This window comes from Malurus melanocephalus, unplaced genomic scaffold, assembly GCF_030028575.1.
Source record: "Malurus melanocephalus ecotype Western Australia unplaced genomic scaffold, MMel_1.1 scaffold_635, whole genome shotgun sequence".
In the NCBI taxonomy this organism is placed as follows: domain Eukaryota; kingdom Metazoa; phylum Chordata; class Aves; order Passeriformes; family Maluridae; genus Malurus; species Malurus melanocephalus.
Window position 1 is genome coordinate 66872 of NW_026623867.1, and position 17863 is coordinate 84734.

The window sequence follows — 17863 nt, forward strand, 5'->3', positions numbered from 1 at the left end:
ACTGCAYCTTGCTTGGCCATCTGTGAATGGCATCAGTAGCAAGTACTTATTGAGCAAGCTCTGCTGAGCTTGGAGTACCACACTCCAGTTCCAGAAACTGTATTTTAAAGTTTTTTTGTTACTGTTGGAGAAGTTTTAGTTCTTTGGTTCTTTACTGACCTTTGTCCTTCTCTGTGTCAAAATGTGTGACTCTAACCCTGCTTATTGTTCAGCCTCAAGCTTGGGCACTTAATTAGGAAAGCAACTCTCTCTTAAGGCTCAGTTGCTTAGAAGTGTATTTGAAGTGGTTGGCATATTTTTTACGTAATTTCAGTAGCTTTCTTGTATTTAGAAATGAGACAGGAGTGACAATTATTACAGGAGGAGTTCTTAGTTTCTTCAGTGCCTTGGTTGTTTTTCTTCCCATTTCTGAAGTGAAATGCTGCAATAGATCAGCCAGTTCCTTGGGCTTTTTTGGTTGATATTCTGAGCAACCAGAGATGACTTTAATTTTAAAACTTGCTATGCAAGCTGGCCTCATAATTGAATTGTGACTGTGCCTACAGACAGGAATTCACGACTAAGTGCATCCAACTTGGGAAATCATTCATGAGATGAATCATTTCATGCGATTACTCAGTCAGCAMCTGCTTCTGCACTGAAGCTTTCGTTTAAATTAAACTCCTTTTATTTCTAGGCAGTTGTGAAATGGATAATTTGCTTCTGCTTGGCTCAGGCCTCGAGATGACGGGCACAAGCAGCAAAGCCTTGATGTAACAAACCCTTCAATGTGTTCTGATCTGGAGAGCAGAGGGAGAGGCCTGCCGGGTGCTGCATGCTGGGCACAAAGCTGGGGTTTGTCACCCGAGCCTGCATTCCTCTGGGCTGCTCAGCTAAGGGGGCAGCTATGCCATAACTCCACTGCCAGCTCTTGCAGGARCTCCTTTTGCCTCCCCCGTCCTCTGACTTAAATTTCTTTGTTATCCTTTGGCAAGGAAGCAGCAAGCAGCATAGCAATGTTTATCCCTTAGTGAATGGGGAGAAATGTCGTTCTGGTGTCCTGCTCCCAGTCCCCTGTCCCTGTCCAAGGGGCTGCTGGTGTCCTGCTCCTTGTCTGTGACCCCAGGGTCCCCTCACCAGCACAATTTTCAATTTATATCTTGGTTTATCTYCAGCTTCTTTGCACTTGTCCAGATTCGATGCTCTCGGGTACTTGGCTGCTTAGGAATTCCTGGCAGACCCTGTGTCTTCCTCAAGGATCCAGAGTTGCAAGGTGGTATGCATCTGTTTCATAGAACAAGGTGAATAAAAGCTCATGGCTTTCTGATCACCCTGGGGCATTCACATTCATCCCGTTCTGGGGCTTTTCCAAAGCCACCACATGGTGTGTAGAAGGAAAATCCAGAAGAAAAAGCAGGAAAAAATGGGTGTCTGCCTCTTCACGTATGCCCACTGTGAAGTTACTTAGAGAAGTTCTTGTGGAAAATTGAAGGAAAATATTAAAAAAATCACTCTCTGAAGGGTTTGTAAATAGAAAAATGCTGAAGACAGAAAAACTGCAAGAATCTCAGAGATGGAGTAGTTGATGAACTGTACTGCACAAAACATTTGGCAGCAGAGCAGCCAGATGTGAGCTACTGGTGCCATCTCTGAGGGTCCTGCTCAGATCTGGGAATCTGGAGACCACTGTTCTCATKATCAGCTTTCCAAAAGGAATTTGGTAACAATCCTAACCAAAAGGGCCATGGAAGCAGTGTGGGGAAAGGCCTTTGTGTAGGCAAAGAACTGGTTAAAGATTGACCAATCTTGTCCATTGTTTTCTGCTTTTTATGGTTTTGGAGTTGCTGCTGCAAAGCCTGGAGCCTGCACTCCTCTTTTTGTGATTTTTGTTCATGAACATCTTGGGAAAGAGAGGGGGCTGGCAGGGGATCCTTGGCTCATTGTTATCCAGGGTCCAAAAGTGAGAGCCTGATGTGCAGAACTGCAGCTCGGTGTCCAGGAGGGGCTGAAATGGGGTGCTAGGCTCTGTGTGTCCTACTGAGCACTGCTGTGTGCTGGGGCATGAATTATTTTCCTCATGGTGAAGCTGCTGCTGCTTAAATAGGAGCTGTAGGGATTTGTGGAAATCTAAGTGAAATTGTCAGCCACAGTTGTAAATCAGGAGAGAATGTGAGGAGTAAGTGCAAAAGGGGTTAATCTTGGAAACRTTCTTACCATACGCTTGACACATTTTCTTTCTCTTTTCATAATGTATACAATCAATCTACAATAATAGAGTATTTTAATAAAATGGACTTAGAGTACATCCTAAGGACAAACACAGGTGAGACCCCACCTGCAGAGCTGCCTCCTGCTCAGGGCTCCCAGCACCGGGAGGATGTGGAGCTGCTGGAGCCAGTCCAGAGGAGGCATCAAGATGATGTTCTGAGAACTGGAGTTACTCAGCCTGGAGAAGAGAAGGCTCTGGGAGACCTYAGAGCTCCTTCCAAGGCCTAAATGGGCTCMAAGRGAGCTGAAGAGGGACTTGGGACAAGGGRAGGRCRGACAGCAGTGAGGGAGTGGATTTAAACTGAAAGAACAGAAGTTTTGATTAGAGATTAGGAAATAATTYTTCCCKGGGAGGGTGGGCAGGCSCTGGCACAGGGTRCCCAGAGCAGCTGTGGCTGCCCCTGGATCCCTGGCAGTGCCCAAGGCCAGGCTGGACATTGGGGCTGGGAGYRRCCTGGGACAGTGGGAGGTGTCCCTGCCATGGCAGGGGTGGSACTGGATGCTYTMTAAAGTTCCTTCCCACCCAAACCATTCTGGGACTTAATCTGCACTTTGTACAGCCCTAGCCTGCCCTGCTTTGGGCAAAGAGGAAATGGARCAGGAGACATTGAAAAAACAACCGGAATGAACAAAAGTGTTCAGTAAGGAAATGACAATTCAGGTCAGATGTGATAGAAGTCTAAATGTGAAATGGCAGAGGGAATAGCAAGTTTCCTCCACCCATCCCTTCCTATGCAAGAACAAAGAGTCATTACTTGCAATTTGCAGATGACATGTTCAAAACAGCAAAAAGAAGCAAATTTTTTTAACAACAGAGCTAAACTGTGATAGTCTGTTCCTCAGGGTGTAGTGGGGGCTTAAAGCCTTGTGAGGAGAACATGAACAGGAATACATGGATCAGGAAATTGCTGGAGAATTTGGTGGCTGCCATGAAAGTCTTGTGGGGAATCATCTCCCATTTTCAATCCTTGCATTGTCTGCTGTTGGAGTGAGGTTCTGATTGCAGCTCTGCATTGCCCTGTCARTGAGTTCAGTTTGGAACCTGCACACAGAAGGRCAGGTGGGTTAAGGTGGGTTTAGTRGTCATGGCCTGGGTGTTCCTAATGCTGGAGGCTTGGGGTTGGGATTTGCCTCCCTGAGCATGGAGGATAGTGCAGGAATCTGCTGCCTTTGGCTCTGTGGAGCCTGGTGCCACTGCTGGAAACTGTAACACAGTTGGGAGTTTATTATCAGTGCGTGTAGCTTTATTGGATGCTTTCCATCTGCTGCTCTGAGATGTTCAACATGCCAACAAGAGGTAGCTGGTAAATGGCATTATATCTGTTTTTAAAGCAGAAGCTATTYATGGTAACATTCAGCATCTCAAATGAAAGAGAGTTCAAAGACGAAGTTAAACTTTCCTCCACAAAACCACAAGGAAATATTATTGCCTTTAGTACAGAAATGAGTTCATAGTTACTGGGTCAAAAATTTCTACAATGATTGTCGTCTTTCCTGTACCCTTGTTTTTCACATACTTTTCTTAAGAARGACCAAGGCTGGAAGAAAGGTGGTGTTAGGTTCTGAAAAAGGATGAGGAAAAGCTGCTGGTAGGGAGGTGTTCCTCCTGTTCTCCTTGTGCTTCAGCAAGGGAGATACTCTCCCCCTTTTTAATGTAATGTCCACTTGGTTATTAGATGGAAATAGTGTKAAAAAAACAACCAAAGCCATTTGATAACCAGTGACTCTTGGGAGGGAAGGGTTCCTTCAGTTACCAGCATAACTGCTGTGAAACTGCTGCATGGGTGTTGGTGCTTTGTACTTCCAGGAGATAATGTTTGTGTCAGGCCTGTGTGTTCAGGGGGAGWGAGGAGGGGATTTTATGGAATTCCCCCTGTAAATAGCAGGARGAATATATGATGCTTGTGTTTAGAGAAGGGGCAAAAGGAAAATTCTTGTGTGCACACAAGTACATGTGAGCGAAARGTCTTTTGACCTTAAAAAAATTAAGGCCAACACCTTTCTTCTAAAGGAAAGGAGACTTTGTCTTAAAAGGTGATGGATAAATTAATATAATGCAATTGCAAACTGTTGTGCTAAATTGGAATTTATTGTGAACTTCTAATGTGATTTAAGTACAAGAGGGTGGAAGTGTGGTGTTTGTCCTCTGACTTGCTGAACCTCTTTAAAACCTATGCAGAATCAAACTTAAAGCAAATTTGTGTTTAAGATAAAAGTAACATTAACTTGGGRTTTTTGAGGAAAGAATTTTAATGTTTGAACTGTCTCACTTCATTTGAGATACCCACCTCACCCTCCCCAAATCTTCACTGTAGACAAACGTTTAGCCTGAACACACAGTGCACGGGTGGTGGGTTGTGCTGTACCTTCCCACACTCGCATGGTGGTTTCACTGTGAAGTGATGAAACCTCGGGAGCTTTTGTCTCCTGAAACATCTCATGACAATGTAGCAGTGGCTTTTGTGTGTTCTTTTGGAAAAGTGTTTTGGAGTTTCTTATGGTTTCTTATGGTGCTTGGAAAAAGCAGTAACTCCAGTGCTGAAGAGCTGAGGTGAGTAGTCTGTGCAGCAAGCCTGTGACCAAAAGTATTTTCACATAACYGTGTTTGTCACAAGGCTTGCTGTGGGGCTGAGGATCAGAAAAATCCTTACAACTCATTGCCCAGCAACAGCCGGGCTGAGGTGCTGGAATGGCTCCCTGTCTGTGGCTACCTGGCTGTGGTGGGGTGATGGGTGAGGTGATCTGTGCCCTGTGTGCCACTGCACACACCACCAAGCCACTGCCCCTGCTGTGACTGTTGTCACACTTGCTGTCTCCAAACTTGTGGAGTTCAGGCATAGTCAAACAGCTTGGGAAAGAGGTCACTGCAGTGAAAGTTCCCGTTTCGTTAAGTGGTTTGTGCTTGATTGTTTGTTTGGAAAAGGAGAAGAGCAAAAGTGTAATGAGTGAATTTACATGGCAGATCTTWCAGTTAAAGGGCCTCCTTGAATCATTGTCTCAGCTGACAGCATAATCTCTGTCTAAACAAAATTATTCTCCATGGGAAGTAGAACAACTTAAGGAGGATTGATGGAGAATGGAAACCACGGCTATGCTGAGTGCTCTGCAGTCCAAATAAACCTTGTCCAGCCTGTGGCTTGCCAGCTCTACTAATCTTMGGTTACTGCTAAACAGAATGCAAATAAGAGCTGAAATCTAAGTGTAGGGACAGCCTGTGTGGATTTTCATTTCTTCTGGAAGAGCTTCTTGGGAGCCACAAATGAGGAAGGCAAAGATTTGCTCATGTGTGTTGTCGGCAGCTTCTTGGGTGTAAGGGAGAGTCTGGGTAGCTCTGGCTGGGGCAGTTGGAGGAGTTTTCTCATAGGGATTGTCACTGCCCTTCGGCTGAGCTGCTTTTAGCCCTTCTCTGGGAGCCAGGCCTTGGCCTGAGCACTGAGCTGGGCCTGGGAGCTGTGCCTGGCCCCGAGYGTGGCATTGAGGGGGTCAGGAGCGCTCTCACAACCCAGGCATTTCCCTGCTTTCCTCCACACTGCCTTGTGTGCTCTGCTCATCCCCTCAACCACTGCAGTCTCTGCTGGATAAATAACCCGATAACTGTTGGTGAGAAAAGGCTGGATAAATAACCCCATAGCTGTTGGTGAGAAAAGGCTGGATAAATAACCCCATAGCTGTTGGTGAGAAAAGGCTGGATAAATAACCCCATAGCTGTTTGAATTTGTAGGGGAGCAGCCCAATAGCTATGAACTGCTGCTCACAAAGGAAGAAGCTCTGATGTGATTTATAAGTTCGATCTACTAAAGCTTCTCTCAGTGATAATTAATAAAGGTAGTGAAAGTCTGGTAATGAAAACTAAACCATATTTAAGGTAATTCAAACTAAATGGCACTAAAGAATAACCCAAATGCAGCTTCTCTCTGGTATGTGGTGAAGCTGCCCCGGCTCAGGAGGTGGGCAGGGCACAGTCCTATTTGCTTTGTTCTCTTGTGCTGACTCAGCCCTGGCTGGCAGCACTGAGAACGTCACCGTTTTCTCCTCAGGAATTTGGGGAATTTCAAGCTGATGTTGCAAATGCCTCACTCGTGATTTCTAAAATAGTCACAATTCCCAGCTCGGCTGAGTCCTCCCGGCCCTGCTAGGGYTGTGCTGGGTGAGGGAATRGCAGAATAGCAGGCATGGCCACTTTGTGTGCTGCAGCCATGCTAAAAATACCCTGTGTGCAGTGCTGTGGGTCACTGGCACGAGTGGGTTCTGAGTGACCTCTGCCATATATCACTGCTAATTATTAACTCGGTGTACCAGCCAGCAGCTAACCTGGAATGTGGCTGTTGTGATTGATCTCCAACGTTCCAGAGGAAGGGATAGAACCACTTTTCTTTTTTCCTTTTTAATAAAAGCTTTTATTATTTTAACTTCACAAATAGCCGGAGCACACAGAGTGCTTCTATCAATGCCCCACCCCACAATGAAGAGGGGTTTTATCAACCCTTCACTCCAGACTGGAGATCTCTTGCAGGAAGAGGCAGGGGTGAAATGCTGGTTTGTAGAAGGGTTTGTGGCAGCTCGGGCTGTCGGGTCCCAGGCAGGCAGAGGAAATGCAGGAGACACTGACTGTGTCTGTGCTGTGTCAGACTGGCTGGGAAACACCAGGTGAACACCCCGAGCTGGCAACTGCTGATTGATTTAAAGCAGTGCTCTTGGATTTGCCTTTGAAGCTGGGCTGCAGGGGGAGGGTTGATGTAATTGTCCATGGACTGATGTCTGAGCAGTTATGGGGGCGTCCAGTGTTCCGAGAGAAAACTGTCTCAGCACTGGTGAAGCAAAGCTGACAAATATTATTATTCTGAAACTTAAAACCACTGGATACCCACAGGGAGTGGGCTGCACCTGAATTTGCTCTTTGTTCTGGTATAAATTAATGTTACACCCTTTAGGACAAAGAATGAGAATTTCTGCAAATTCATTGTTTGACAGTTTCAAAGAAATAAGAGTTGGATGTAAAACCTGACCAACATAGGAAATAAGCTGATGATGACAGGGCAAGAAGAAAAAAATAAATGCAGTTTGAAGATGCACCAAGAGAAATGGCTTCCCCTGAGGTATCTTTGAGAATTTCTGACTTCCAGAGGTTCCTTTCAGCTTTTGGAAGGATAGTGCAATGATCCTACTCACCTTTCTTGGAGATACCTGTGCTGTTTCCATCCTTCAGTCACCTGAAACCTCCCGAGGAGGGTAACCTGACCCTGATACTGTCCAGCTCCTGTAGCACTGCTGCAGGTGTCGCATCMGACACACTGAGCATGTGTAGGTTCAGCTGCTTTAAACTTTAAACAGTTTCAATTGGTGAAATTCAGGTGTTAAAACTTGAAATATCAGCTTTGTGTTATGAGCAGATGTCCTGCTTCCTTCACAGTTCCCTGGAGTGTTYGAGAGGTCACTGTGGACACAAAGGTGATTTATTCCTGCAAACTGCCCTGGCTTTAGGGAGCTGCAGAGATGCACTGAGGAGGGAGTGAGCTGCACGTGRAGGTGAAATGTGGGAAAACCAGAAATCTGGTGCCCATCAGTGTGTCAGGGCACGTTGGGCATGGTGGGTGCCCAGCAAACAAACTTGTGCCTGTCACTCTTYCTGCTGGCTCTGGCTCGAGGTGTTTGTTGCAAGTCCCTTCACAGTGCTAAGTGTTTGATGATAGTTTAGGGAGTATCCAGGCAACATTTTAAAGACAAACACAAATTAAAAAGGCGTGCTTCATCTCTGTAGCCAGAGCTCTTCCCAGGCTTATCAGTGCAGCAGGAAAATAGGAAAAAGACAGTAATTGGAAGCTTGGAACTGAAGWGTGGCAGGTTGTGGGAGCACCTGTGTGCTTTTCTTGCCATGTAGCATTCATGACCCAGAGCTGGGAATGYGCTGGCAGCAGCAGGTCTGTGCTGGTGGGAGAGTCCCTTTCCCCCTGGCARTGACCCATTTTCACAGACCTTGTCAGGAATGCAATTTTGAAATGACCTTGGGTGGATTGATATCTGAGCYTCCTCACCTACAGCAGAGGGCCCGTATACAACAGATCCTTGGAGCCTGCATCCACAACAAACAAGGCCATGGGGCAGGGAACCAGGGTGCTTTTCTTGGGCTGTGGTCTGTGGCACCTGGAGATGAAATAGCACTTACAAATAAACAAGCACCCTCCTTTAACCTTGCACGGGGCCTGTTTTTAGAAAGCCAGTAATTTCTCCCATTTGAGAAATATCAGGAACTTGCCTCCTCCACCCCCCAGAAAAGTATGGTTTTTTGGGATGCCTGCTCCAGAAGTGGGACTGGCACTTGGTCACTGCTTTTAAGAGGGAAAAGGAAAGGCGATGCCAGAATAAGTGATCCACAAGAATCTTGTGCTTGGGTTTGGGTTTGGGGAGGGGCAACCCTTACTGTACCTGCAAATAAGAACCGTTTTCTCGTGTCTGGAGATGTGGTAGCCCATTGCTTTTTCTCCAGCCTGGGTTGGGAAAGCAGGTTAAAACTCACATGCATCCTTTTCCACTGCATTGCCTGATTTAACCTTTTTCACTTTGGCACACTTATTTCATGTTCTTACCTGCAATGAGGGGATTGTGAGACAATTGGTGTCAGTATGAAAGTTGCTGTTTGACAAGTATTCTGATCAGAGATAGATTAATTCTGAAAGTAGGTAAGGCACCTGTGGAATTGTTTTCATACATTTATAAATGAGTGCTAATTAAAAAAATGCCCTTCTGTTTGGGCACTTCATTCAGGGATAGTTCCAAATGGTTCCTTCTGTTCATTCCAAGTTATATCATGAGGGAGAGGTCTGGGCATTTGCAATACTTTAAACATCAGTATAGTAGAGGGTAATTGGAGCAAGGCTAGGTGTAGAGACTGGGTATCTGTGTGCTTCTATCTCTGTTCTGTGAGAAGGTTCCTGTGCTTGAAATGCTGCTGCCTTTGAGTTTCAGTGGGAAACTTGAAGACAGATTTTTGCTTTTCTGTTTGATTATCTTAAATCAGGTTATAAATGACTGTAGTGTGACCAGGGCAGAAAGAAGTCATGCTTTTAAGAAAATCTGCTTTTAAAATACTGTAAGTCTTTTGTAGACAGAGTCTATGGCTTTGAACTACAACTTTTTAGAACATCCTGCCTGAACTAGTTACCCAATAAATGTTTAATGTGCCTTGTGGAGCTTTCCCGTGGAGTTAACAGGAGGTTTGTTAAGTCTGGTCTGTTGTGGGGGATATCCTTCCAGAGCTCAGTGAATGAAGGGGTGTGAAGTCAAATGTTTTTGTATTCTGACAGTCAAAACTTCCTGCTTTTTGTTGTAACATCAGGATCCATTCTGACAGGATTTTTAAAAACCCTTGTTTAGCTGAGCACCAGGTTTGTTTGAGGAGCTGCCARCTGCTGTCCCCAGAGCTAATTCCTCTGGGGAGGGGAGAGCAGAGTAGGTAAAAATGAATTTTAGAGCTGATTCTTCCTGAGTTGTGCTCTGGTCATTCTCTTTGGCGTCTCTTCCAAGGGTCTGTCCCTGTGATGTGAGGCGTTTCACTGAGCTGGCTTTGGCTGGGAACAGCAGCTGCTCCTCACCTGGGCCTGGGATTSTGCCTTGGGTGGAGGTGAAAGGAGCAGGAGTGAGGGACATTCACTCCTGGGGATGGGGGAGGTGGCCCCTTCTGCTGGGAAGGGTTTGCAGCTCACCTGAGCTGCGGAATGTGCTTTTCACTGTGGCCTGAAGGTGAGCAGAGCCTCAGTAGCTGGCACAAGAGCTGGTTCTCATTTTCCATATGTTACTTCCAGTCTTTGGCTGGCTCTGGTACAAACTCCACCAGGGAGCTGATCTGGTTGAAAACTAAATTTTGCTGTTCCATCAGCTACTGTGCATGTGCCCAGTCAGCTGCCTGCTGCAGGGAGGAATGGGCTGGGACACTGGGCACAGGAAACRGAGACATCACCAGCTGCTCAAGTTGAATTACAGCAGTGGGGGAGCTCCAGCCTAAAGCTGGAAGTTTTTGGAGTATCAGGTTGTAATGCCTTCGTGCTTCCAGATTCTTCCTTTCAAAAGGATATCCTAGTCCACAGAAAGTGTTATTTCATCAGCAGAAAAGAACTTTTTTTTATTCATAGACTCTGCATAACATTAAATCTGATTTTCAAATTAGGGCTATTGTATRAAACCTTTTCTGTGCAGCTTGAATGTTATGGGCTTCAGTGTCACTTGAAGACCTTGGACTATATTTAAATCCAAGCTGCATTAMGTGGTAGATTCCAGTGGGACTTGCCTGTTGTGGTTTGTTCTGTTCACCTGATTGAGCTCAATTGACTCGCTGAGCATCTTTGATTAGGGAGCTGAKTTGCTTTAACCCCTGAGCAGCCAAGCCCTGGGGTCTGCTCAGAGGACTTTAGAGCTTCTTCCACACCCCAGAGAACAAATCTGGCAAGAGCCACACATGGGGTCAGCCCTTCAAGGCAGGCTGAGGGAGATGTGGGTGCAGTCCTGAGGGRRAACCTGCTCTGAAATCAGAACACGWTGTGTTCTTTGGGGGAGCAAAAGGGCAAAAGAAAGCACCATAAATAACCCTTCTACAGTAGTAATTTTGTCAGTCTTTTTCAGAGTGGGTCTGGGGAGATCAGCTCTTTCTTGAGCCAGAAGGCACCTGGCATTTGCCACTGTGTGAAGCAGCACCCGAGCCTCCTGTGTAACTTTGGGTATTGTCAGGTCTGTGCTGGATGCTGRAAGCTGTCAGCATCAGGAAGGGATCACAAGGCAAACCTTGAAGCTTGCTCTTGTCTTATTTCCACTTCCATGGTGTGTGAGGTTCAGAGTCCAGATGGACACTGGATCTGGAATGACATACTTGAGTGCAGATAATTTACTTTATAATGCCTGTGTCCATTCAGACTCCTGGACAGAGAAAGTTAAAAAGCTTGGCTGCACTTGCTGGAGCTTCTGGCAATGACAAATAAATACAACTTTCTGGACTTGTAGACTTTCTCTAGGCCTAATTGGATAAGATAATTCATTTATGCAGTGTGCCTTGTGTGCTGTGGCACAGCAGCATTGCATGGTAAATGTACCAGTAACAAATGTCCTGAGACAAAGCACTGACAAACACACACTGTCTTTAAATAAATTAAACTTCAAGGTAAATGTTAGCTGTGTTCCTAAGTTTTTTTGAAGTGCTAAACCGAGGAGCTCTAGTTTAGAGAAGACTCTGTTTTTTGAGGTAATGGCCCAGCTACAGTGCCAAAATTAGAGTGAAGTTATTCTTGGGAAGTAAGAAAGGGGAAAATCAAGTTGTCACTTAAAAAAATGCCTCAGTAAATACTAAAGCTAAGAAAGACTAACTTTCAACTCTACTCACGGTCCCAACTTGGCTTTCATTCAGCTGTTTCTTGTGAAAGAACAAATGATTTGTACTGTCCTGCGTCACCTTGAGTTTTTGCTGGCGTACGGAGTTGCTTCAGTGCCTGAGTCACTGCTGGCTGCCCCTGGGAGCGGGTCAGGGGCACAGAGCTGCACTCTCGTGGCTCTGCAGGACATCCAGGGGCTGTCCTGGCTCTGCTCCTGCCACCAAAAACTCCTTTTTGATAGGTCTTAGAGGACCAGCTCGCAGATATCACACCCAGAACATAAACGAGTGTTTCCTTCACTTTTCTCTGGTCCTACTCCCACTGCTTTTGCCCACTCTCAGCTTCCATTTCTTGCAGTCCCAGGCTTCCHATTGCTCTTTGTGGTGTGTTTGTGCAGGAGTTGCTGCAGCTCGTGTAACTGTAGGGAGTGATCCGGGAGCATCCCTGCAGGCTGGTCAGGAGGGGCACCAGCTCGGGGAATTTTTCTGTCCCACTTTTAATAATCTGAATTAATATTCTGCAGTTCTCCTCCTGCATTTATTCTGCTGCTTRTTACCCTTCAGGAGGGATTTTTGGAGCTCACACCTGCCTGCAAGACACAGGTGCAGGATTCACCTTCTGCTCCTRGGGAAGCACAGCCCAGTGCAGCTGCTGGGGCATCACTTGTAATTCTTGGTATGTTTGAACAACGGGCTCAAAGTACAACTGACTGCATGTTTTCAACATTTTTCAGTCAGAAAGCAGCTCCATTTTTTGTCATCCTTGGTGATAACGCAGTCTGAAATTTGCCAGGGCTCAGCCTGTGGTTGCATCCTGCAGGAGCAGCTGCTTGCTGCAGGCTCCACCTTCATGTCCTTCAGACTTTCTGTTCTATTTCTGTGATTGGGCTCAATCTTGGGATTTTTTTTCCAACCTAAGTGATTCAATGTTTCTATTCATAAAAAAAATTAAACACCAGAATTTTGTTAGGACTGGATCTTTTTTAGCTGGTTTGCTTTTTAAAATAYGTTGTGTTTGTATGACCATGCCATCTGATCAGATGGGGGCTGCTGGATAGAAAAGGCATCTCGGGTCTCCTTGCCACCAGCAGAGTTTTCTGTGCAGTTGTGAAGGTACAGATGGAACACAACACAAACCAGACCAAATCCATGTTGGTTGTGCTGTTTTATGGCCCAAACCTGCACAGGGAGCTGAGTGGGCGGAACAGGAGCTGTTTGCATCAGGTAGAGCAATGGGTGGGAGACACAGCTCACTGCTGGMGATGTGTATTTCATGTATTTATATTTATATTTGTATATTTAGTGAAGTAGAGMGGGAAGTTCCCCTGAGCTGGCACTGCTGGGGCACCTCCAGCCCTGTGTCCRGCTCTGACCAGAGAACATGGAGGGGCTGGAGTGCATCCAGGGCAGGAAATGGAGCTGGGGAAGGGTCTGGAGCCCCAGGAGAGGCTGAGGGAGCTGGAAAGGGGCTCAGCCTGGAGCAAAGGAGGCTCCGGGGGGACCTTGTGGCTCTGCACAACTCCTGACAGGAGGGGACAGCCGGGGGGGTCGGGCTCTGCTCCAGGGAACAGGGACARGAGGAGAGGRAACGGCCTCAGGCTGGGCCAGGGCAGGGCCAGGGGGGACATCAGGAGGAATTTCCCCATGGAAAGGGTGCTCAGGCCTTGGCAGGGGCTGCCCAGGGAGSTTTGSAGTSCCCATCCCTGGAGGTGTCCSAGGAAGGGCTGGAGGTGGCACTGAGTGCTCTGGGCTGGGGACAAGGTGGGGATGGRCACAGGATGGACTCCATGGGCTGGGAGGGATTTTCCAGGCTGGAAAACGCAGGGAGKGGCCAGGAGTCTGTGCAAAATAAAACCTGATTTTATTCATTATAATGTAATCAACTTCAAATTGCCAGTCAGAACAGAAAACGTGTTTGAAGTTCTGAGCTTGCAGGAGACAATTGCATTGTCCTGGAGCTGGTGTGAAACAGCTGAGGTGTAAAAGCAAGAKCTTTGTGATGCAAATTCAGGAGAAAGATGTTGAACTCCTTGAAACCTGGCTCAAACAGGGCAGAAAGCACCTTTAACTGAAATGTTTTGCTTGCTGCAGGTGTATTTGAATGTTTTGATTATTTAATTTTTAATATGGTGCTGAAATATATTCTGTGAAGCTCTTGTTATGATGAAATAGCTCTTGCAGGGTGTATGTGACCTTCACAAGTTCTTCTCAAAGGTTGTGAGCACAGCTCTGGGTGTCACAGAAGTGCTGAGCCACAGCTCTGCAGCATTTTGGGTTCCCTGATGTCCTTTGGACAAGACTTTCATGAATAAGCTGAATTATGGGAGCTCTTCAGGCTTGCRTGGTCATTTAAAAAAGAAAACAAAACGCTGGGGAGGAAAGCACTTGTTTGCTGGAGATTGCAGTGCTCTTCCSAACTGTGTGCCTGTCAGGATTGCGTGCTTGAAACTCTTCTCCTCRCAAAAGGTTTTAAATTATTTGTGCATATAGAATAAGAAATGTTAGGTCCACCTTATCTGAAAATATAGTTAAAAACCTTACCATGGATGATTGTTTAACTAGAATTTTGTCTGCATTGTCTGAAATGTCTGATTGTAGAAACTTCTAAACTGTTGTTTGAGCTGTGTGTGAACTGGGGATATTATTGAAGGGATATTATTAAAATTGCTTCAGAGTGTCCTTAGAATTGTTAACTGCAAAGATGAATGTTAGAAATACTTAATTAAAAGAAATTGTGTTGCAAATTACAGAACAGTGTAAACAAAACTCTCTGACTCTCTGTGTTTCTTCTTGTTTTGCAGACCGTGAGGACCAATCAATTCTCTGCACGTGAGTGACCATTTTTTTATTTGGGCACTTTTGGGGATCTTTGTTGTGAGAGGGGGCTTAGGTGCAGCTGTGGGAGTCAGAGCTTGGGCTGACTACATGAGTCAGCATGAAATGTTGTTTAATATGGGGATATAGTATTTTAATACTGTAATTCACATTATTGAGTCCTCTAGGCATGTGCCTCTTAAGAAATGTAATTTAAAAATGTCAGTGAAGAGATTTGCACCCAGCCCCAAAGCTGTAATAGCCCCATCTGTGCAGTGCTGGGCTGTAACTGCTCAGGTGGAAATGCCTGGGGGAGACAAGATCCCAGTGTGGCTCTGGAGCCCCTAAGGAGCAGCTCAGCTTTGGGTCTGCCTCAAAGGGGCATCTCTGAGGAATATGGCACAGAGATGCCCTTTTACCTGAACTCACCCCCCAAGAGCAAATTTCCTGCTTTAGCTGAAGTTTTTCCCAGGCTCGGGAGCTGCGGTGGTTGGGAAGCCAGAGCACAAGAGCGATTCAGCCTGTGACCCTCCTGAGCTGCTCTATCCTTGGAAGGGGAGATGCAGCTTCCTTCCCTCTCCCCCAYGGACTGTGTGTTCCTGCAGCTTCCTGTGCAGCCGCTGGGAGTTGCAGGCAGTGAGATAAGGATTCCCTGTGAGCTCAGGGAGCCAGGCTGGCCCCAGCCCAGCCCTGCACACAACAATGCTCCTCATGTCCAGTTCCCTGGGCCAGCACTGTGTGTGCCAGCCCTAAGGTCCAAGGTGCWGCAGGGAAGTTGTCCCTGCTGGGAGCAGCCTGGGGGTCAGGATGGATCCAATGTGTTGGGAAACCCTTCCTGGCTCTGTCCTAGGCTGCCTGCAGTCCCCAGGCCTGGGCAGAACACAGCACATTCAGGTGTCTGGGGCAGAGGGGCAGCTGTAATGCCTTGGGTGCCTCTCTCCTGGGTATCAGCGTGTTGGGGACGTGGTTTGGGAGGGTCCTGCTTCCTGGAATAGCTCAAGGGGACACAACTGCTGCAAGGAGTCCTGGGTTCAGTTTCCTTCTTGACAGGCAGGGATTCAGATCTCCATCTTCTGCTTCCTACAGAAGTGCCTTAACTCCCTCTCTGTACARGATCCTTTCAAGCTGTGCTTTTCTCGGCTGTGGATACCATGGATCACAGGGCTAAGGACACAGAGGCCGAAAGAGTTCTGTACTTCAGATAAGAGTTGGTCCAGTTAACACAAGCTTGTCTGGGTCTATGGTTCCTGCTCTTAGCAGCACTTCTGTTTCCAGGTGATGACTGTTCCATGTGCAATGCACAAAGCAGCCCTCAAAGCAGGGATGGGATCCCAGAGTGAGAAAGAACACTTTGTTCTYGTGTGTTTGTGGGTGCTTTGAGAGYGTGTGCTTGCCCCAGGTGAATGTTTTGAAGTAGCTTCATATTTTGTGCATGAACTTTACTCCCCTTTGCATGGTCAGCTGAGCCCATAAGGTTGGAGTGGCAGTGCTGCAGGATTTGGGGAATGTCCARTCTTCCCATTTCCAAATTGGAAAGCCTCTAAGCTCTCCTGCCTTCAACTTTGTCATGAGCTCACCTCTGAAGTCACTGTGAGCTTTTGATCCATCTGTACTGAGTGGACAAGTGATCCCTGTTTAGTATCTGGTGCAGGGCGTGGAATTCATTCATCTTGTGCTGGGCTGGGCTTGCTCTGCAGAGGAGCTGGGGTCCAGCTGGTGAGGGTGGGAATGGTCACAAATCCTCCCCCCAGCCCTTGGGACAGTGACTGTATCCAGTACAGAGCTCTGCAGCTGCCAGGCACTGCTGAGTGCAGGGCTGATGTTCAGACCCTCAGACAGGGCCTCGAGGACATCTCTCTGTGGCATGCTTGGTGACAAATCTGCTGATCCATAGACAATTTCAGAAGCTGGTGCTCAGGAGCACTGAACAATGCATCTCTGGATGGTTTCCACACTGTTTGGGCAGCATGGCCCAAACGTAAGTATTGAAACTCTGAGTCCCATGGCATGGGACAAGTTCTGCCACCTTGGTACCAGGGTGAAGTGTGCCAGAGCCTTAATAAAGCCAAGTTTCTGAGCACAGATCCCAGCTGTCCTGCAGCTTTACTTCATGTTTGTTACTGCAGCACTTGCACAGCAACGTAAAGAAAAGCAATGTTAAAGGCATCACTGTCACTGTACGTGACTTGAAAGACCAAGAAAATGTGAATTTCCTCCATGGGGTGGGCAGATGTGTGGTCTCAGAATGATGAAGGGTAAGGCATTGYGTCTCCAAAGGGGTTGTACAGGATGGAAGAACACCCAGGCAAGGCCTCACCTTGTCAGAGTGTGAAGGCACAGGAGATGATGGGATCCGAGGTGTTCTGCAGTCTCAAACACCACAGTTCCCCCACAGCCCAGGAGCCCTTACTGACATACTGTCCCAATCAGCACCATTTACATGCTGCCTATAAAAAAGGGTAGTAGAGGGTACTAAGTTAGTAAATACTTTTCTCTTAACATAGGTTGATCTGAGATTGTTCTTCATCTCTGTGCCCCATTCCATGAGGAGTGCCCTCATTTGTACTCCCTCCTTATCTCTTGAACAAATAAAGACAATTTTCTGCTGTGACACTGCCCCAAGCACAGCTGCCTCTGTGGACTTCTTGGGAGAGCCTTATTCTCTTGCCTTATAAACTGAGATTTTGGGGTATTAAATCCTCTTCATGAATGGGACAAGGTGAACTCCCTTGTGTAGCAGGCTGGAAAGAGATCCCAAGAGTTTTGATCAGGAGTGTCCAGGACTTCCACTGGATTGCTGATTCCTGAGAAGAGGTAAACTGTGTGTTCCTCTTCATGCCACTGGTTTTACAGGTCCTAGACTAAGGCAGGAATAAATGAGGTGCAAGGAGAGAGCCTTAACCACACTGGAGGTGGTTTCAGAAACTCCTGTGGCAGTTCATTAGACTCATCTTCTCCTCCCAAAGTTGCTGTCTCAGGACCTGCATCACCTGACAGGACCTGCATCACCTGATTGACCCTGATGTTTTCTGAAGTTGGAAACCCTCAGACTCCTTTTTCATTTCTCCAGTAGGAGTGGTTCAGGGTAGCTAATGGGGAAAAACCACCTGGTGAGTGGTGTCTTCAGCTGAGTGGACAGTTGTGGTGTGCCTGTCATATCCCTGTCTCTGAGTGCCTGACAGGTATTGTCTGGAGACCAAGCTCTCCTGCTGCTTGCTGAAGGTCTGTCTGCTTTGTCACCCTCGCCTCTCTCCCCCTGCCTCTGTTGATGAAGTTTTCTGGTTTTTCACCTTCCATGACACTTAGAGGAAGGGGCAGTCACTTCCCCAGTAATGGTGTTTGAAGGATACCWTACTAGGTCTCTGGATCCAGTCCCYTTTGCTTCCTGACAGCCAAGAGTGCTGCTTTTGGGGGAATCCCTAGGTATGGGAATGATGCTGTGACAGGCCT

General features: G+C 46.9%; 1 protein-coding gene across 1 annotated transcript in view; it reads left to right on the forward strand.

Annotated features, from left to right (window-relative positions):
* The window catches only part of MYH10 (myosin heavy chain 10), a 95984-nt gene that overhangs the window by 20261 nt on the left and 57860 nt on the right, over positions 1 to 17863 (forward strand). Inside the window, exon 4 of the mRNA XM_057383461.1 lies at positions 14401 to 14428. Coding sequence (XP_057239444.1) covers positions 14401 to 14428 — 28 coding nt within the window. The remainder of the gene's footprint in view (positions 1 to 14400; positions 14429 to 17863) is intronic.